The sequence below is a fragment of the Ambystoma mexicanum genome, chromosome 2q, assembly GCF_040938575.1.
Source record: "Ambystoma mexicanum isolate Mex_15411 chromosome 2q, UKY_AmexF1_1, whole genome shotgun sequence".
NCBI lineage: Eukaryota > Metazoa > Chordata > Amphibia > Caudata > Ambystomatidae > Ambystoma > Ambystoma mexicanum.
Genome location: NC_090924.1, coordinates 344,120,193 through 344,133,919, shown reverse-complemented (window position 1 = coordinate 344,133,919; position 13,727 = coordinate 344,120,193). Strand labels below are relative to the sequence as shown.

Below are 13,727 nucleotides of genomic sequence, written 5' to 3'. Positions count from 1 at the left end.
TTCTTTCTAGAGAGGGGCTACCTTTTTGTACCTTTTTTGTATAAGGGGACTGAGTGATAAGGAAATGAGACATCATTAAGCAGCCCACAATTGTTTCTCTCCAAGCAAAGGTACTGAATGATTCAACAAGCTCCGGGAAGCATATTAGGAATTCAGACATCCTCCTTTGTTGAAATATAACAGCCAAAGCCTCACATCAACAGCCCAAGCTGTCCAAATCAGAATATGTTGCATGGGGGCTGCTGACATTTTACTGCTACAGTGAATGTTGTGACAAATGAATTGAGAAGAGAGCCCAGTGCATTTCAAGCTCAGAAGGGGTTCATGCTTGAATCACTATCGCAGACATATTTCAAATACAACATTCTATGGTCATTCTTGTGTTGGCAAATGCTCATTTTTATGCCAAAGCTACTAACTCTTATTGTGCTATTCCCCCCTTTTTGATAGGCGATTTATCGATTTATTTACAGATTGAGGGTGAGTTATTAACTCACCAATTAAATTGTTCATATACTGAGCCTTGTACCTGTCAGCTAGATTAAAATGTTCCCACTTCTACCACACAGACTGTGCAGTGAGCCTCACCCACTACAGATCACAGTACATTTGCACTTTACAAGTGAATATAGGCAGCTGTAAGACGACTCTGCCAATGGTCCTTTACTTATCACAATTTAATCACGGAAATATATTTTCCCTGATGTGAGGTCAGGTGATTTCTTATGAGGCCATTTCTGAGCCATCTGTAGACCTGCAGACCTTCTGGCATAATATGAGATTGATAACACGGAGAGGAAAGGGTGCAGTAACACTATATGCAGATGTCCTTCCGAAAAATACTTGGCATTCAACACTCCACGCCAATACAGGAAAACAAGCAATTTGCTGAGGGATTCTGACCATCACATGACTGGAGATCCTCCCAGTTTGAGCAAATATGTTTCTCAGTTAGGTTGTCTCATTCAGCAACTTACGTTAGCCAGTATTTTGCTCCCCTTCGTATTCTCCATTTTATTATGATCCTTTGTAAAAATAGCAATGTGTGAATTTTCTTTTAATTCGTTTCTAACCAGTTTATGCTACAGCGTGACTTGTGAGATTGTTTGCATTGGAATGGGTTAATTTAGACTTCTTTGAAAGGTGCATTGTACTTTTTATCACTGTACACAACTCCACACCAACACTCCACACACCACCCCATCATTTCACAATAGCACTCCATGCACCCAGTAAACAACACCCCATCTCCACTCCACACCACCACTTCACCTGCCCCCACACTTCATCACCCGACCCAACAACACCTCCACTCCAGACCCCCACTCCACAACTCCACAATACCACGTCACACCAACTCCCCGATTACATCCCACCATACCACTCCACATCATCCCACCACCCTCCCACATCACCACTTCAAACCACCACTCTGAGGGTAAAACCAGGCATCCTTAGCAGGTCCCGCGAGCAGACCAGGGTGCTAAAAACGTGCCCGTCATTAACAGGCCTGTTGTTAGCATCATCCCCATTCCCATTGAGCCCTATGCGGGCTGAAATGGGAATGGGGATGTACCGGGTCCGGGTTCCTTGAATGGGAAATACCGGGCCCTCCAAGGTCGGAATGGCCCGGTATTTCCCCATTCAGGGAACCCGGACCCGGTTCCCGGAATGGGGGTAGCCATGCTGCAAAAAGCAGCACGGTTACCTCCAGGGTCCTAATGAGGCCCTATGAGTACCAGTTAACTGGACTTCAAAACATTTCTACTGCGAACAGGTGGTTGATGGGTCACCAAAGGTATTTCGGAGCTACATAATGCCGCTTTCACTTGCACTCTTCTCCTGAAATGTTTTCAGCTGGATATTCTGAGTCTTGGTCCTTTCCTCTCGAAGAGAACAACTCAGATTTGCTTTATTCTCATTTAGTTCCTCTGCTAAGGTTGCCTTCTACTTTGCATTCAAGTTTCCCTTTCCCTGGTGTCCATTTCGAGAGAAAGTCATACAGTTCCAAACGTAAACATTGGGAAGTCATTCCATATTTTTGAAAGTCAATCCCCACATGCTTAAATTCTGAGGGTAAACAACTCCCATGAGGATAACATATAAGAACATTGTTAGGTAAAGAAGAGAGGTAGCATTCTCTTGCCTTCTGTCTGTCAACTCTAAGTACAAAATGGAAGACAAAACAATTGGATTTGTGAAAATCCTAACGTGATAAACTAGACTGCAGAAACCATTCAAGGAAACTAAACATATAATACACGGTTTAGAATGTTTCTGATGCTTAAAAAGTTGACTGTGCAATCTATAGCCATCTTTGACTCCCTGAATCCTATTTCTTTGAAGTTTGAGGCTTTTTCTGGCATCTTGATTTCGTGTGTGATTGGTAGGGCAGGTTGGCGGCTGTTGTGGTCAGTGTCATCTGGGTGCAATGCCCGGCAGAGTACTGTGTGTTGCTGCTGGCACTGCACTCTGTGTGCAGCATACTGGACTGAGACACCTTCCCAGGTAACTTAGCAGAACTCTCTGCAACACTAGAAGCAAGGCTTCGGTGCAACACTCCTGAGTTCACATTTTCATATAAAACTGGTACACTGCGAGGCCATGTCACATACTAGGATTAACTGCGAGTTGCTGCTGCAGAGAGACTATTAGAGACACAAGGAGGTTGTAGGTATTAAGCCTCCCTTGTGCCCGACTTGCTTTCTCCTCTCCATCCATTTACCTTTCTTTTTCCAGGAGTAAGTCGAGGTTAGTCCTGCTAATTACTTTGCGAATAAATAAAGCCTTATTACTAGATAGGTAGCAACAAACAGGCGGTATGCTAGAATATCACCTGTTTTTCTGCTCTGCCGGAATATAGGTTTAGAAACAAAGTGTCTGCTTGTGAGTAGAGGTATTACCTCTGGAAAGAGGTGGTCATTGTGGCACTAATGGTGGCAGTAATAGTTGGTGGTGTTACCGGCTGAGGCAGTGCTGCCAATCCCCATTAAACTCCTAAGGTACTTTTTTAATGGGTGTAAACCTTTCTCAAAGCCACGCAGCAATCTTTTTCATGATCTATCTGCAGTAATGGCAATGGAATGTGGCAGTTTTAGCAGCACTAATACCGCCTAACTTGTTATGAGGCCAGTAAGGAGGAAGTCAGAGTTACCAGCAGTAAGCTCATGGGAATCAGCCCATGGGCACGCAGCGTAGCCTGAAACCACATAACCCCTCCCCTGTGTCTCACAATGGACCAGGGTTTTGCAACCTTTGGCTCTCCAGATGTTTTGGATAACCAACGCCATCAACCCTAGCCAGCATAGTCAATGGTGAAGGATCATGGGAGTCATAGTTCAAAACATCTGTAGAGCTGCAAGTTGCAGACCCCGGTGCTAGGTCCACCGTATGCCAAAGATTTTGCCCCACACAGTGATAATCCACAATCATTCCAAAGTCGCAATTTTATATTCCTAGGAAGTAAAATATACACATCACACCGCCTTTTCTGTGAAACATAATCATGTATTCTGTAAGTACAGTGTTCATTCAAAGCTGAATCTTTTGAAAAGGTCTTGTTGTTTTCAGACATACGTGTGACGTTGGCGAACAGCCGTGGAATATTTCACTGTGTATAACTGGCACTTACACGTATGACAACTGAAGAACGTTGGAAAATGAAAACATTTTTCAACGCTGAATAAATACATACAGGCGATAAGGAGGGAGCAACGTGTTCGAGACACACCCCACCCTCTCCTGAGCTGAGGAGTGGAGACCCTGATTCGCCGCTTGAATGACAGCTATTTTGTGGAAAAGAGATCTCTGTAGTGTTTCCGCAGAAGACTGGAGCATATCCCCTCCAATGGCTGCGTGTGGTCATAGGATGGTGTGGGCTGCCTCTACCACGTGTCCACTTGATTGGTGGTGAAAGGAAGAGCTTACTCTTTCCTCACACCATCAGAGCTGATCATGACGTGCATCCTTCTCCACATATTCTCAGCGGTGGCGTGAAGCGCGCTCCGATTACTTTATGCGTATTACTAGGATAGCCTTGCTCTCGTCGCACATCACTTCTGAGGGGAAGGCCTCTCACCACCGACTGTCAGGTGCGATAGGAAGACCTCGTCAATGGAGAGATCCAGCCTTCATTGTATTTGTACTCTGTCTCAAAACAAAATGGATTCTCTGGCGTGCCCTCTCTTACACTCTCTCTCTCCCTGTATGTCCCTCACTCTATCCCTTGCTCAAAGCTCTTTCTCTCTCGCCAAACATGATCAGTGGTGATAATGACAGCTCATTCTTCTCTGCTTGCTCCATTTGTGGTGGTTTCAAGTTATCCATTTTCTCAGCCCTTTTGTAGCCATTGGAACATCTCTCGTTTCACACCACCGCTGAAGTCTAAAAGAGTCCCTCCTCACACTGCCAACGATGGCACCCCTTGCCTCTACCTGCACTATCTGAGGTCACCAGAGGCTCTCTAGCCCTTCACGCTCTCCACCCAGACATGATAACACACTATCAGTGGTGAGAGGCTGGTTTGATTCCCTGCACACTTTAATCAAAGTTAGGATGTCTCCTTTCCTCAGAGAATCACCTTTGATGGACCCCCCCCCCGCCCCTCATTGCACTGCCACTGTCCATAGACCAGAGGGCTGCTTCACATTGTCAGTCGGGGTAGACCGGTTCCACTCGATCTTCCCTACCCACACGTACACATGTCTACACAGTTGTTGGTGATATGAAGGTGTTTGTCCCCCAGGACTCCAGACAGTCATTGGTAATAGGAAGGCCTCTGATTCCTCGCTTTATCAGAAGTGACAGATTGGCTGTATTATCCCACAGAACTACTGGCCGTGGAATGAAGAGTCTGACCCGCAAGAGGGTCTTCAGAGAAGGCTGCCGGACTGATATTGTACCACCTGCCAAGAAAGAACCATGTGGTTTGCTTGTGCTTCTTGTTGTGGGGTTGGGAGGGCAAATGTGCCTAGACGGGGGATGATCAGACAGACACAGGAAACACCAAGAGGTGGGAGATGAAAAACCTTCCCGTCAGTGAAAGGGCTGTCCATCTGTCCCTAAGAGTAGACAGGACCGCCTCTTCCCAACCAAGGCAGGTATGAAACGGCGAAGTGTTCATCCTTCCCTTCTGCAATAGAGCAAGGAACGCATTGCCCTGAGACAAACGGCATAGAGTGTTGTAATGTGGAGGTAGGAAGTACCAGTCCAAAACCAAAACTTGTCATTTCCAGCTGGTCAGGTCTTTGGGTAAAAGGATCACGGGAGGGGATATGTCGCAAAAGTCGCTATCTGTATCCATATATCTCCATGGGGGAGTTCTGGCAGTGGCTTCTGCATGGTTGAGCAGTCTTGAATTGCAAGTGGTCTTCCTTTGCCAGAGAACCATGTCCCATCTTTGCCCCATGCAATCTGTGGTCTCTGTCTGCTCTACTCATCTTTGGCCAACACTGTGCAGTGGTCTGTGCTTGCGACCATAAAAAGAACACCTTGATGGAGGTGAACTAATTGCACTTAATTGGCTGGAAGGACCCAGTAGGTAGGCTGCGAGGAACTCTTGAGTATCACCAGGCGAGGGGGGACATCAAATGTGGGGTCCGCAGGCTTTCACTGGACTGGATATCACTTATCGCCCTCTGAAATAAAAGATGTACACAAGACAGTCAGCAAATATTGAGGAGCGTGGACATCGCACAAGCAGTCCATAGAAAGACAGTATTAGAGATGTATACAATATGTCTACCAAAGAGACCCTAATAGAAAATCAAGAACATAAGTACCCACTTTCTTTATAAAGGTGGAGACCCCATTTAGACATCCCACTGTGTGCCACGAGTCTTGCCCTCAAACCCCACAGACCTGGTCAAATTCTGTGTGTCCTCTCCATAGAACTCACATCAGATTCAAGAATCCTTGCAGCAATTCCTTATTCCTGCCTCTCCTCTGAGCTATCGATGCTCTTGCTACCCCTTAAAAGCTGACCCCTACTCTCGCGCTTTGTCCAGGTGTAGAAACGTTCATCGCTGCTCTTCACCTAAAGGTCCTAACTCCTAACCTTACGCCTCTCCATCCATGAGTTGATGCTTGACTGTGCATAGTGATTTCCACCTGTCATGCTGCACCTTGCTTTGTACTAGACTCTTTCCCATTTCCTCATTCCCTGTCACGGACCTCGCTGCTCCTCAAAGTAACTTTAACCATATCCTTATCTGCCAGACTCACTAACGTTTGCAATGGACTTTGGCTCTTACGCACTCTCGCTTGCTTACAACAGCCCCGCTGCCGAGAACTTCATGCACAGACTTTTGCATCTCCAAGTAGCTTCCTCACGTACTAGATCTCACTCTACATTGTGTCTTTTACTGAACACCCCAACACCTGTCCCTTCACACCACAGACCGTCCCTCACTATGCCATGCTACGCGTTCTTACGCAAGCCCCTTTTGGAATGCAAACCATCCCTTACTACCGCTTGCTGCACCGATACCATAGATTTCCATGAATCCAATTTCACCTACTCAGAAATCTTCACAAAATGTTTCCTTCGAACAGCCAGACTCTTCCCTCTGTGCAGCGTGGAATGCTCTCACTGCCCCTCGCTGAAAACCTGGACTCTTGACCCTTCTGCAATGCCGAGCTTCAGTTCCCCTCCGTGTACCCGATCTACAGTACCCCCATATTTATCGCTGGTGACCATGACTGCAATAGTCTCACTCCCTCTGAGATAAAGTGCACAATTATTGGCCCAGGGAAGACCCTACTGCTTCAAGATTAGCCCATTTTCTTTGCTCCTTTGCTAGAACAGTGGATAAATAAAATCAGTAGGGGTTTTTATGTTCTGCCCTGTGCTAATGTCGCCAGCCCTGTGCACATGCCCATTGCCATGGGAGCCTGTAGCCCCCTTCTACTCTTGGTGGTTCCATCTAAGGAGAGGTCGTGTACTACCCAAGCACTGGAGCTGATGCGGAGAATGCACCCTCCCCCCCCCGTCTTCCTACAAGCAGTCACCTTACCTCAAACTTGTGCTTGAACTCGGCAAAAATACCGAAAAAGGCTTCCGTTGCAGTAACTTTTGGGTCCTCGCCAAAAAACGATGAGACTTTGCTGAACTCCTCCATGGACTTCTGCTGCAGCTCATCCAAGGATTGAATACTTGGGTAGGCGTTCTCCAGGAAAGCCTGAACTCGGAGCGTTAAGGGAAGACAAGGCCACTAAAAAGGATAGCGCAGACACAGCATCCGGGAGAGTGACATGTCATGAAAGGGTGGTTGTGTTACTCCTTGTTCCATTAATAAAAACCTTTTTATCATTTTGGATGGACATTATGTATGAAGGAGATGTCGGAAGCTCAAGCGTGTTGGAATAGGAGAGGTTTAAAACGTCACAGGGGGCACACCCATGTTGGTCAGAGGGACGGGCTGCTTGTAGCACACAAGCACGTGGCCTTGGCACGGAGAAGAAGGCTTGTGTTCGACAGAGGGATGGAGTAGTGTTAGACAAATGGACAAGATGTAGTTGGCGCAAAGTGGATGAATAGCACTGACACAGGATTATGAAGGTTAATGTTGATAGAGGTCAGATGATGTTAAACAAATTGGCAAGTTGATGGTGGCCGATGTACAGGCTGATGTTGGCACAGAAGAAACCACCAACGTTGTTACAGAAAAACAGTTTAGGCATGGAGCCAATGTTTTATTGCTAGTCTAGAGGGACATGCCGGAAAAGGAATAAAAAAACAGATTAACTAATGTGACATAGGGCCAGGATTGATGTGTACAAAGAGATAGGCTTCTATTTCATGAAGGGTCAACCTGGTGCTGGACAAAGGAATACACTGGTGTTGGCACAGAGTGGAGGGCTGATGTTGGACAGAGAGACTGGTGGTAAAGCTAATATTGGACAAAAGGTTCATTACTGACCCTGGAATAGGCGGGTGGCTTGGGCTGGCAGAGAGAAGGCATGCTTTGGACAGGAGGAAATGCCTGTGTTGGACAAAGGAACAGGCTGTCTTTGACGCATAGGTATTGAGAGTGCTGCCACACAGGAGAAGTGTTGTGTGGAAAAGAGGCATAGGCCGTTTTAGGATGAATGGACATGCTAATGTTGATGCAGATGGTTTTGGTGCATAGTGGTGGGCCAATACAGGCCCAGAAAACAGCTTGATGTTAGCACTGTGGAATGGATTGATGTTAACATACTCGAAGGGGATGGTGTTGTCATAGAAGTACACTGGTTTTGGACAAAGCAATGGTATGTTATCAAAGATCGAATGGCTGGTCTTGACACAGAGGGACGAGTTGGTGTTGGCAAAATGGAAAAGGCTAGAGTTAGAAAAGAAGAAATCATGCACATTGGCACAGTTGGACAATGTAGTGCAGTCACAGAGGGACATGCTTTGGTTGGTACAGATGTCTCACAGTGATGCTGTATACAGCAACTGGCAGATACTGGACATAATTGTGATGGGGACAATGCACAGAAATCCAATTTAAGTTGGGCACTACCAGAACCAAAATAAGACCCTGTTACACCAATACACAACAGAGGGCTCTGCACTCTTCCTACCTTCACCCTCATCCCCTTCACCCTCGTTCGTCTTTGAATCACCCATAGTCCTTCTCAATCCCATGCTTCCTCAGCCCAAGTCCAATCTGAATACCAGGCCATACTCCCTGTACATGTGTATGCACCCCAACGCCTGTGGTAGCCATCCTTCATGCCCCATCATACAAGACTTGATCTTTGACTACAGCCTCAACAGTGGTATCAGAGTAGAAATTTGACTGACCTAGATCAGCATCCCAATATTCTGTCACATCTCCTAATTGCAGTATCCAACTGCTCAACAGGACCAACGTAACCACTCTCATGATTTCCACCACGGACTGAAACATCATAATGGTGGCTATCCTGCCAGACAGTACCTCCATCCCCAAGGCTGAAGCCACATCCTCAACACCTCCCTCTCCTTCTGCCTGACACCCATCCTCTGCTGCAGCCTATCTCTTTCTTCCAGTTTTACCTCATCTGAAGGCCAACCCAAATCATTGGCCATCGACAATGAACAAGTCTTGATCGGCAGCGACTACAATTTCTGGGTGAATCAATTAGACGTCCATTGTTTGAGGTGGAACAACCATCCCTCAACCACAACCTCAGAAACAATGTCACAAAGCCCAAACCACTCTACAAAGCAGACCCAAGAAACAACTTGCCTCTCAGGGATCTAATCAGACCACCCCCTGGAAATGGTGGCATGGATTTCTAAATTTTGTGGAAAGGAAAAGGAAAAGGAAATATTATTGCAGAAATATGCAAATTCTTTGGCATTCATGCTTAATTAAAATAGTTATTGGTAGCTACAAAACGTACAGACTCCATTCCTAATGTCCTTACTGTGCCTAGGGATTAAAAGCAATGAAGCAATCTATCCCACATTTTATTTGCCGTATAAGTGATGTGCAGGGCTTGGAACCACTGCTTCTCTGGCCACTGGAGATCAGAAATTGACATGCATTTGTCGGTCAGATGAATTCAAATAAGTTGCCGATTGGTGAAATTCTATATTGTTTGCTTTTTAAGTAGCATTTCAGTAATGTTGCGGTACATTGAAAAACAGCAGATTTTAAACTTTTTTTTTTCAAGCTTAAAATTGCTGTGATCTAATTAGTCTGTGTAAATTTATAGTCATAAAATCCTCCCTCAGCTTCATCCCACATCTGCATTCTAAGCCCCCTCCAGAAATCCACCAGCTGCTCTGCCAACCCTGCCTGGTTGCACGCAGAGTTTTTCACAAATAGCTCTTCAGCAGCATCGCATCACAATGCCGAAATTCAAAATAAAAACCACATGGTCGTGTACGTCAATAAAACCGTCTCCACAGCACTTTCTCAAGCCTACGTGAATGGAAGTCCTCATCAAAGCCCATACCCACTCTGAAGACATCTGAAACATCCAAACACAATTTCATCAGCAAAGTAGAAGACATTCAGAAGCAATCCCTACCATACTCTTATGGTTTCCCCGCCACCTGCCAACTCAACCCACACCAAGCCCCATCAACTCTCCCCTCCTTAACCCAACAATCCCATCCACTTCTAAAGCTTCCACCTACACAACGCTCACCTGGACCCACTCAGACCCTTCTAGGCCTCAGATGATGCTTCCATGACAACCTTGCACTGGGATTGTTCATCCATCCTTGTCCAACCCCAAACCGAAATCCAAAGTTATGATCTGTCCCAGATGCATGCAAACTAGCTTTCCTTGTTCCTTGCCAAAAAAAGTCTCCTGACACCATAGGTCTGTGAAACTGGGATCTGCTGCCTTGCCAGGCCTTACATGGGTTCGGAATCTAAAGACAATTACAGTTGTAGATTGGTCATTGTAGGCATCTTTTGCACCTAGATACCTCCGGTTTAGGTGCGCTACATACATGCATAAATAAAAATAAATAAATAAATAAATAAATATACAGTCATAGCTCATTTTGAGACTAGACACACGTCTGTTGGAACAGTGGAGCAGGTCAATGTTGAACAGAGGCAATACAGAGTATGTAAGGAGGAAAAGGTCATAGGATCATGGGTCGTATAAGGGTATCCTTTTTCTGACCTCCCCAGTTTCCCATGTTCTTGCTCTTCATTATTCTAAATCACGCCTATCCGGCAGATCTTTGTTTCATGGAAGGATACACTCATCACGACGGCAAACCTGTCCTGCGGCGTGGCCGGCATGGTCTGGCAGCAGTCCCTGATGTCCTGCATCGTGCTGTGGAGCTCAATCAGCTCTGCCGTGAGCACCCTTTGATTGACTGATGGAAGAGAAGAATCAGAAGAAAATGTCATCAGCACACAAAGGCCTTTGGAAGTGAGGTTTAGCCCCGCTCCTTGCAATTGCCGGCAGGACCCTTTTCCTCTTTGTGTATTCTAGGGCCATATCACAGTGCAAGAAAGCAAAGGGTGCTCTCCTGAGTTAAAGGAGGCCTGCCCTATAACAAGCAGAGATGTGAGTAGCAAGGCTATGGGTTTCCTATAGGATAGTGGAGCGTAAAGAGATCTCTTTCCATGCTCTACATATAGGCAAGTGAAATGATTGGTGGCACAGGATGCTTTCCGTAGCCTGGAGGGAATACAGTGCATCGAATAGTTTCCCATCATGATCGCCATCATTGTTCCAAGGATCTAGGATCCACAGCCATTTCCTGCAGGGCTCGACATTGCTGCGAGGGCACAAACCGCCAAGCACTTCTCTGCAGAAAAACATTGAATTGCTTGCAGGTACCCTCATGTACCCACAGAAACCATCCGACTTCATTACACTTGTGTTAGGATACAGGAGGAGATCATATCCATTACAGGAGACAACCATTGCCCATAACAACCAAAGGCAGCCCAACAGTGGATCTCTTCAAAGCTCGGCTTAAACTTCACTTACCTGGTACAGCGGGAGCTTCCCCTGCCCCCTCCCCATCCACACTACCTGACCCCATAACTGCCCCCATTGATGCTTTATAATGTAATTTTGTATATTTAAATAGTACTCCTCCTTAGTTTTAAGCACTTGCCCCCTTAGGCTAATGCTACCATTGTAAGTCACTTGTTTTCATATGCTAATATTTTTTTCTGTTTGTTTTTTCCCTGGTAAATGTCCCACTTTTTTGACATCCTCATAAACTGGCTCGCCTTTTGTTCTCATCTTTGTGTTATTGTACACACACCCTGTGTGGCAATGCTTCCACCCTTTGTATATCTGTGACTAAGTCATTTATTTTCAAAATTGACATCCCTGTTGCAAAATACAAATACCACATGGCATCAACTGCTCTGCCAAAGGGCAGGCTTTGTTTCAAGACAACAACTCCTGCCCACGCCTGCACCAGGACGCCCTCGTAGCTAGGAAACAACCGCTTCAGCCTCCTTCTTAAGAAAGGTTTACTGCTTGTCCAGCCCTCAACCATAGAAGCCACTAGCAGGAGGGAGTATGGAAAGACATTTGAGCAACGACTGCCTGTGCAGGATTGTCTTATTGCTGCATTCCTCTGGCCCTCATCCTTGGTTGCAATGGATGCATAGATAGATGTGAGGGCCTATGGCATGTGTCTGCAACGTTCTGGCCTCCAGGTGCTTTGGCCTGCAACTCATATCAACCTTAGCCAGCATAGTCAATGGTGAGGTATTATTGGAGTCACAGAAGAAATCATCCGGGGAGCCACAAGTTGCAGACTCCGGGCCCAGCGAGATGTGGTTTGCAGTTTACTTTTATAGGCTTTTGACTCAGGAGTGCGGTCAATGCGCAGTGACTGCTTCAATGGCGGCCTCATGTTTTACTAGAAGAGGTCCCCACCCTTGAACCACAACCACATGCCACGGTTGACCTACCTTTGGCAGCGAGGGGCACTGTCGGGAGGTCCTTGGCAAAGCCTAGCAGTTCTGGGAAGTGTTGGCTCAGAGACTTGGCAAGAACGTGCAGGAAGGTGGATTTCCCATCCGCGGTCTTCGTGGTGTTCAGCTGTAAAGTGTTAAAGGAAGTTAGAGGTACATACACAGAGAAGGGGGATCTCACACGCAGAAATAACCCTGTCACACTTATCACTGAGAGCTAACAGTGCAGGGAACACAACCTGTACACACCAGATGGGCAATCATGATAGGCCTTGTTCGGATAAGTGTGCTGCTTTCTGAGGGGCATGCTAGACACACCCTTGTGTGCCACCAACAACCAACCAGTAGTGCCCCGTTAGGATGATGGGTGTCTAGTTCTAATAATGCACAAAAGGATTTTCAAACACAGAATGCAAGAGAACATCACTATATCAGATATGTAAAATTCTGCCTGCATTCCAAACCTATGAGTTACAGTGTAGTGGCTGCTTCCCAGTTCATGCTATAGGATGTCTGTGGTGCAGGGACGTGACTTTAGAGGTATGATGTTGAGGGGGAGTACATGAGCATGCCACTCATGCACGCTGCGGCTGTGCAATTTCACGTGCTCCCTTCATCGGTCCTTTTCGCTCCCTCTATTGGGGCTGTATTATTTCAAGCAAGACTTCCGCATGCAGGAAGTTCTACCGGGGGAAAGGGATTATGCATGCACTGGGAGTACAGGGGTCACTGCAGTGAGTTACTTGAACGTCTATGTTCTAGCTCTTTTCACCAATCAGTTGGGAGTTTACATGCAGGACAGGAAGATAGCCTTCTGCTGGAGATGGAAAAGAAAGATAACTAATGAACTAGGCTCCTCAGAACAGCTTGGCCAAATTGCGTCCTGCCTCCCCCAACCCTGGATCTGAGGTCCAGGGATTCATGTGTACAGAAAGCAAAAGCTTGGATAATGCGACAATCCAGTAGATATCTTGGAGAGAAAAATGAGCCTGAAAAGCTACAGAAGTTGCCTTGGCCTTGACCACGCTGGCATGGGTCCCCGTGGGAGGGATGAGTCCCCCAGCAGCGTAACATTCCGTGGCGCAAAAAAAAACCCGATGGAAGAATCACACAAAAAATCCCAAATGGTCTGGTGCGGTTTTTGAGAACATATCGTCCACGACAAGATAAAATGTAATGACTTGGCAAGGGAGTGCAAGGCCCTGCGTCCTTCAGAAGATGGATCTGAAAAAAGATATTAAGATATACCACCTGATTGAATGGACGTTTGGTACCACCTTGGTCAGAACAGAATGGTGGCGCCAAAGAACAACCTTGTTTGGATGGAATTCCAGGAAGAGGAGA

At 46.3% G+C, this 13,727-nt stretch overlaps 1 protein-coding gene across 2 annotated transcripts in view; it reads right to left on the bottom strand.

Annotated features, from left to right (window-relative positions):
• Positions 1–3,486: 3,486 nt before the first annotated feature.
• GRID2IP (Grid2 interacting protein) overlaps positions 3,487–13,727 on the bottom strand; it is an 837,949-nt gene continuing 827,708 nt past the window's right edge. For both annotated transcript variants that reach the window (XM_069647354.1, XM_069647355.1), the window contains 4 exons: positions 12,381–12,510; positions 10,695–10,813; positions 7,014–7,178; positions 3,487–5,636 (listed from right to left, as the gene is read on the bottom strand). In XM_069647354.1, the coding sequence (XP_069503455.1) occupies positions 5,565–5,636; positions 7,014–7,178; positions 10,695–10,813; positions 12,381–12,510 (486 nt within the window). In that variant the 3' untranslated portion in view covers positions 3,487–5,564. The remainder of the gene's footprint in view (positions 5,637–7,013; positions 7,179–10,694; positions 10,814–12,380; positions 12,511–13,727) is intronic.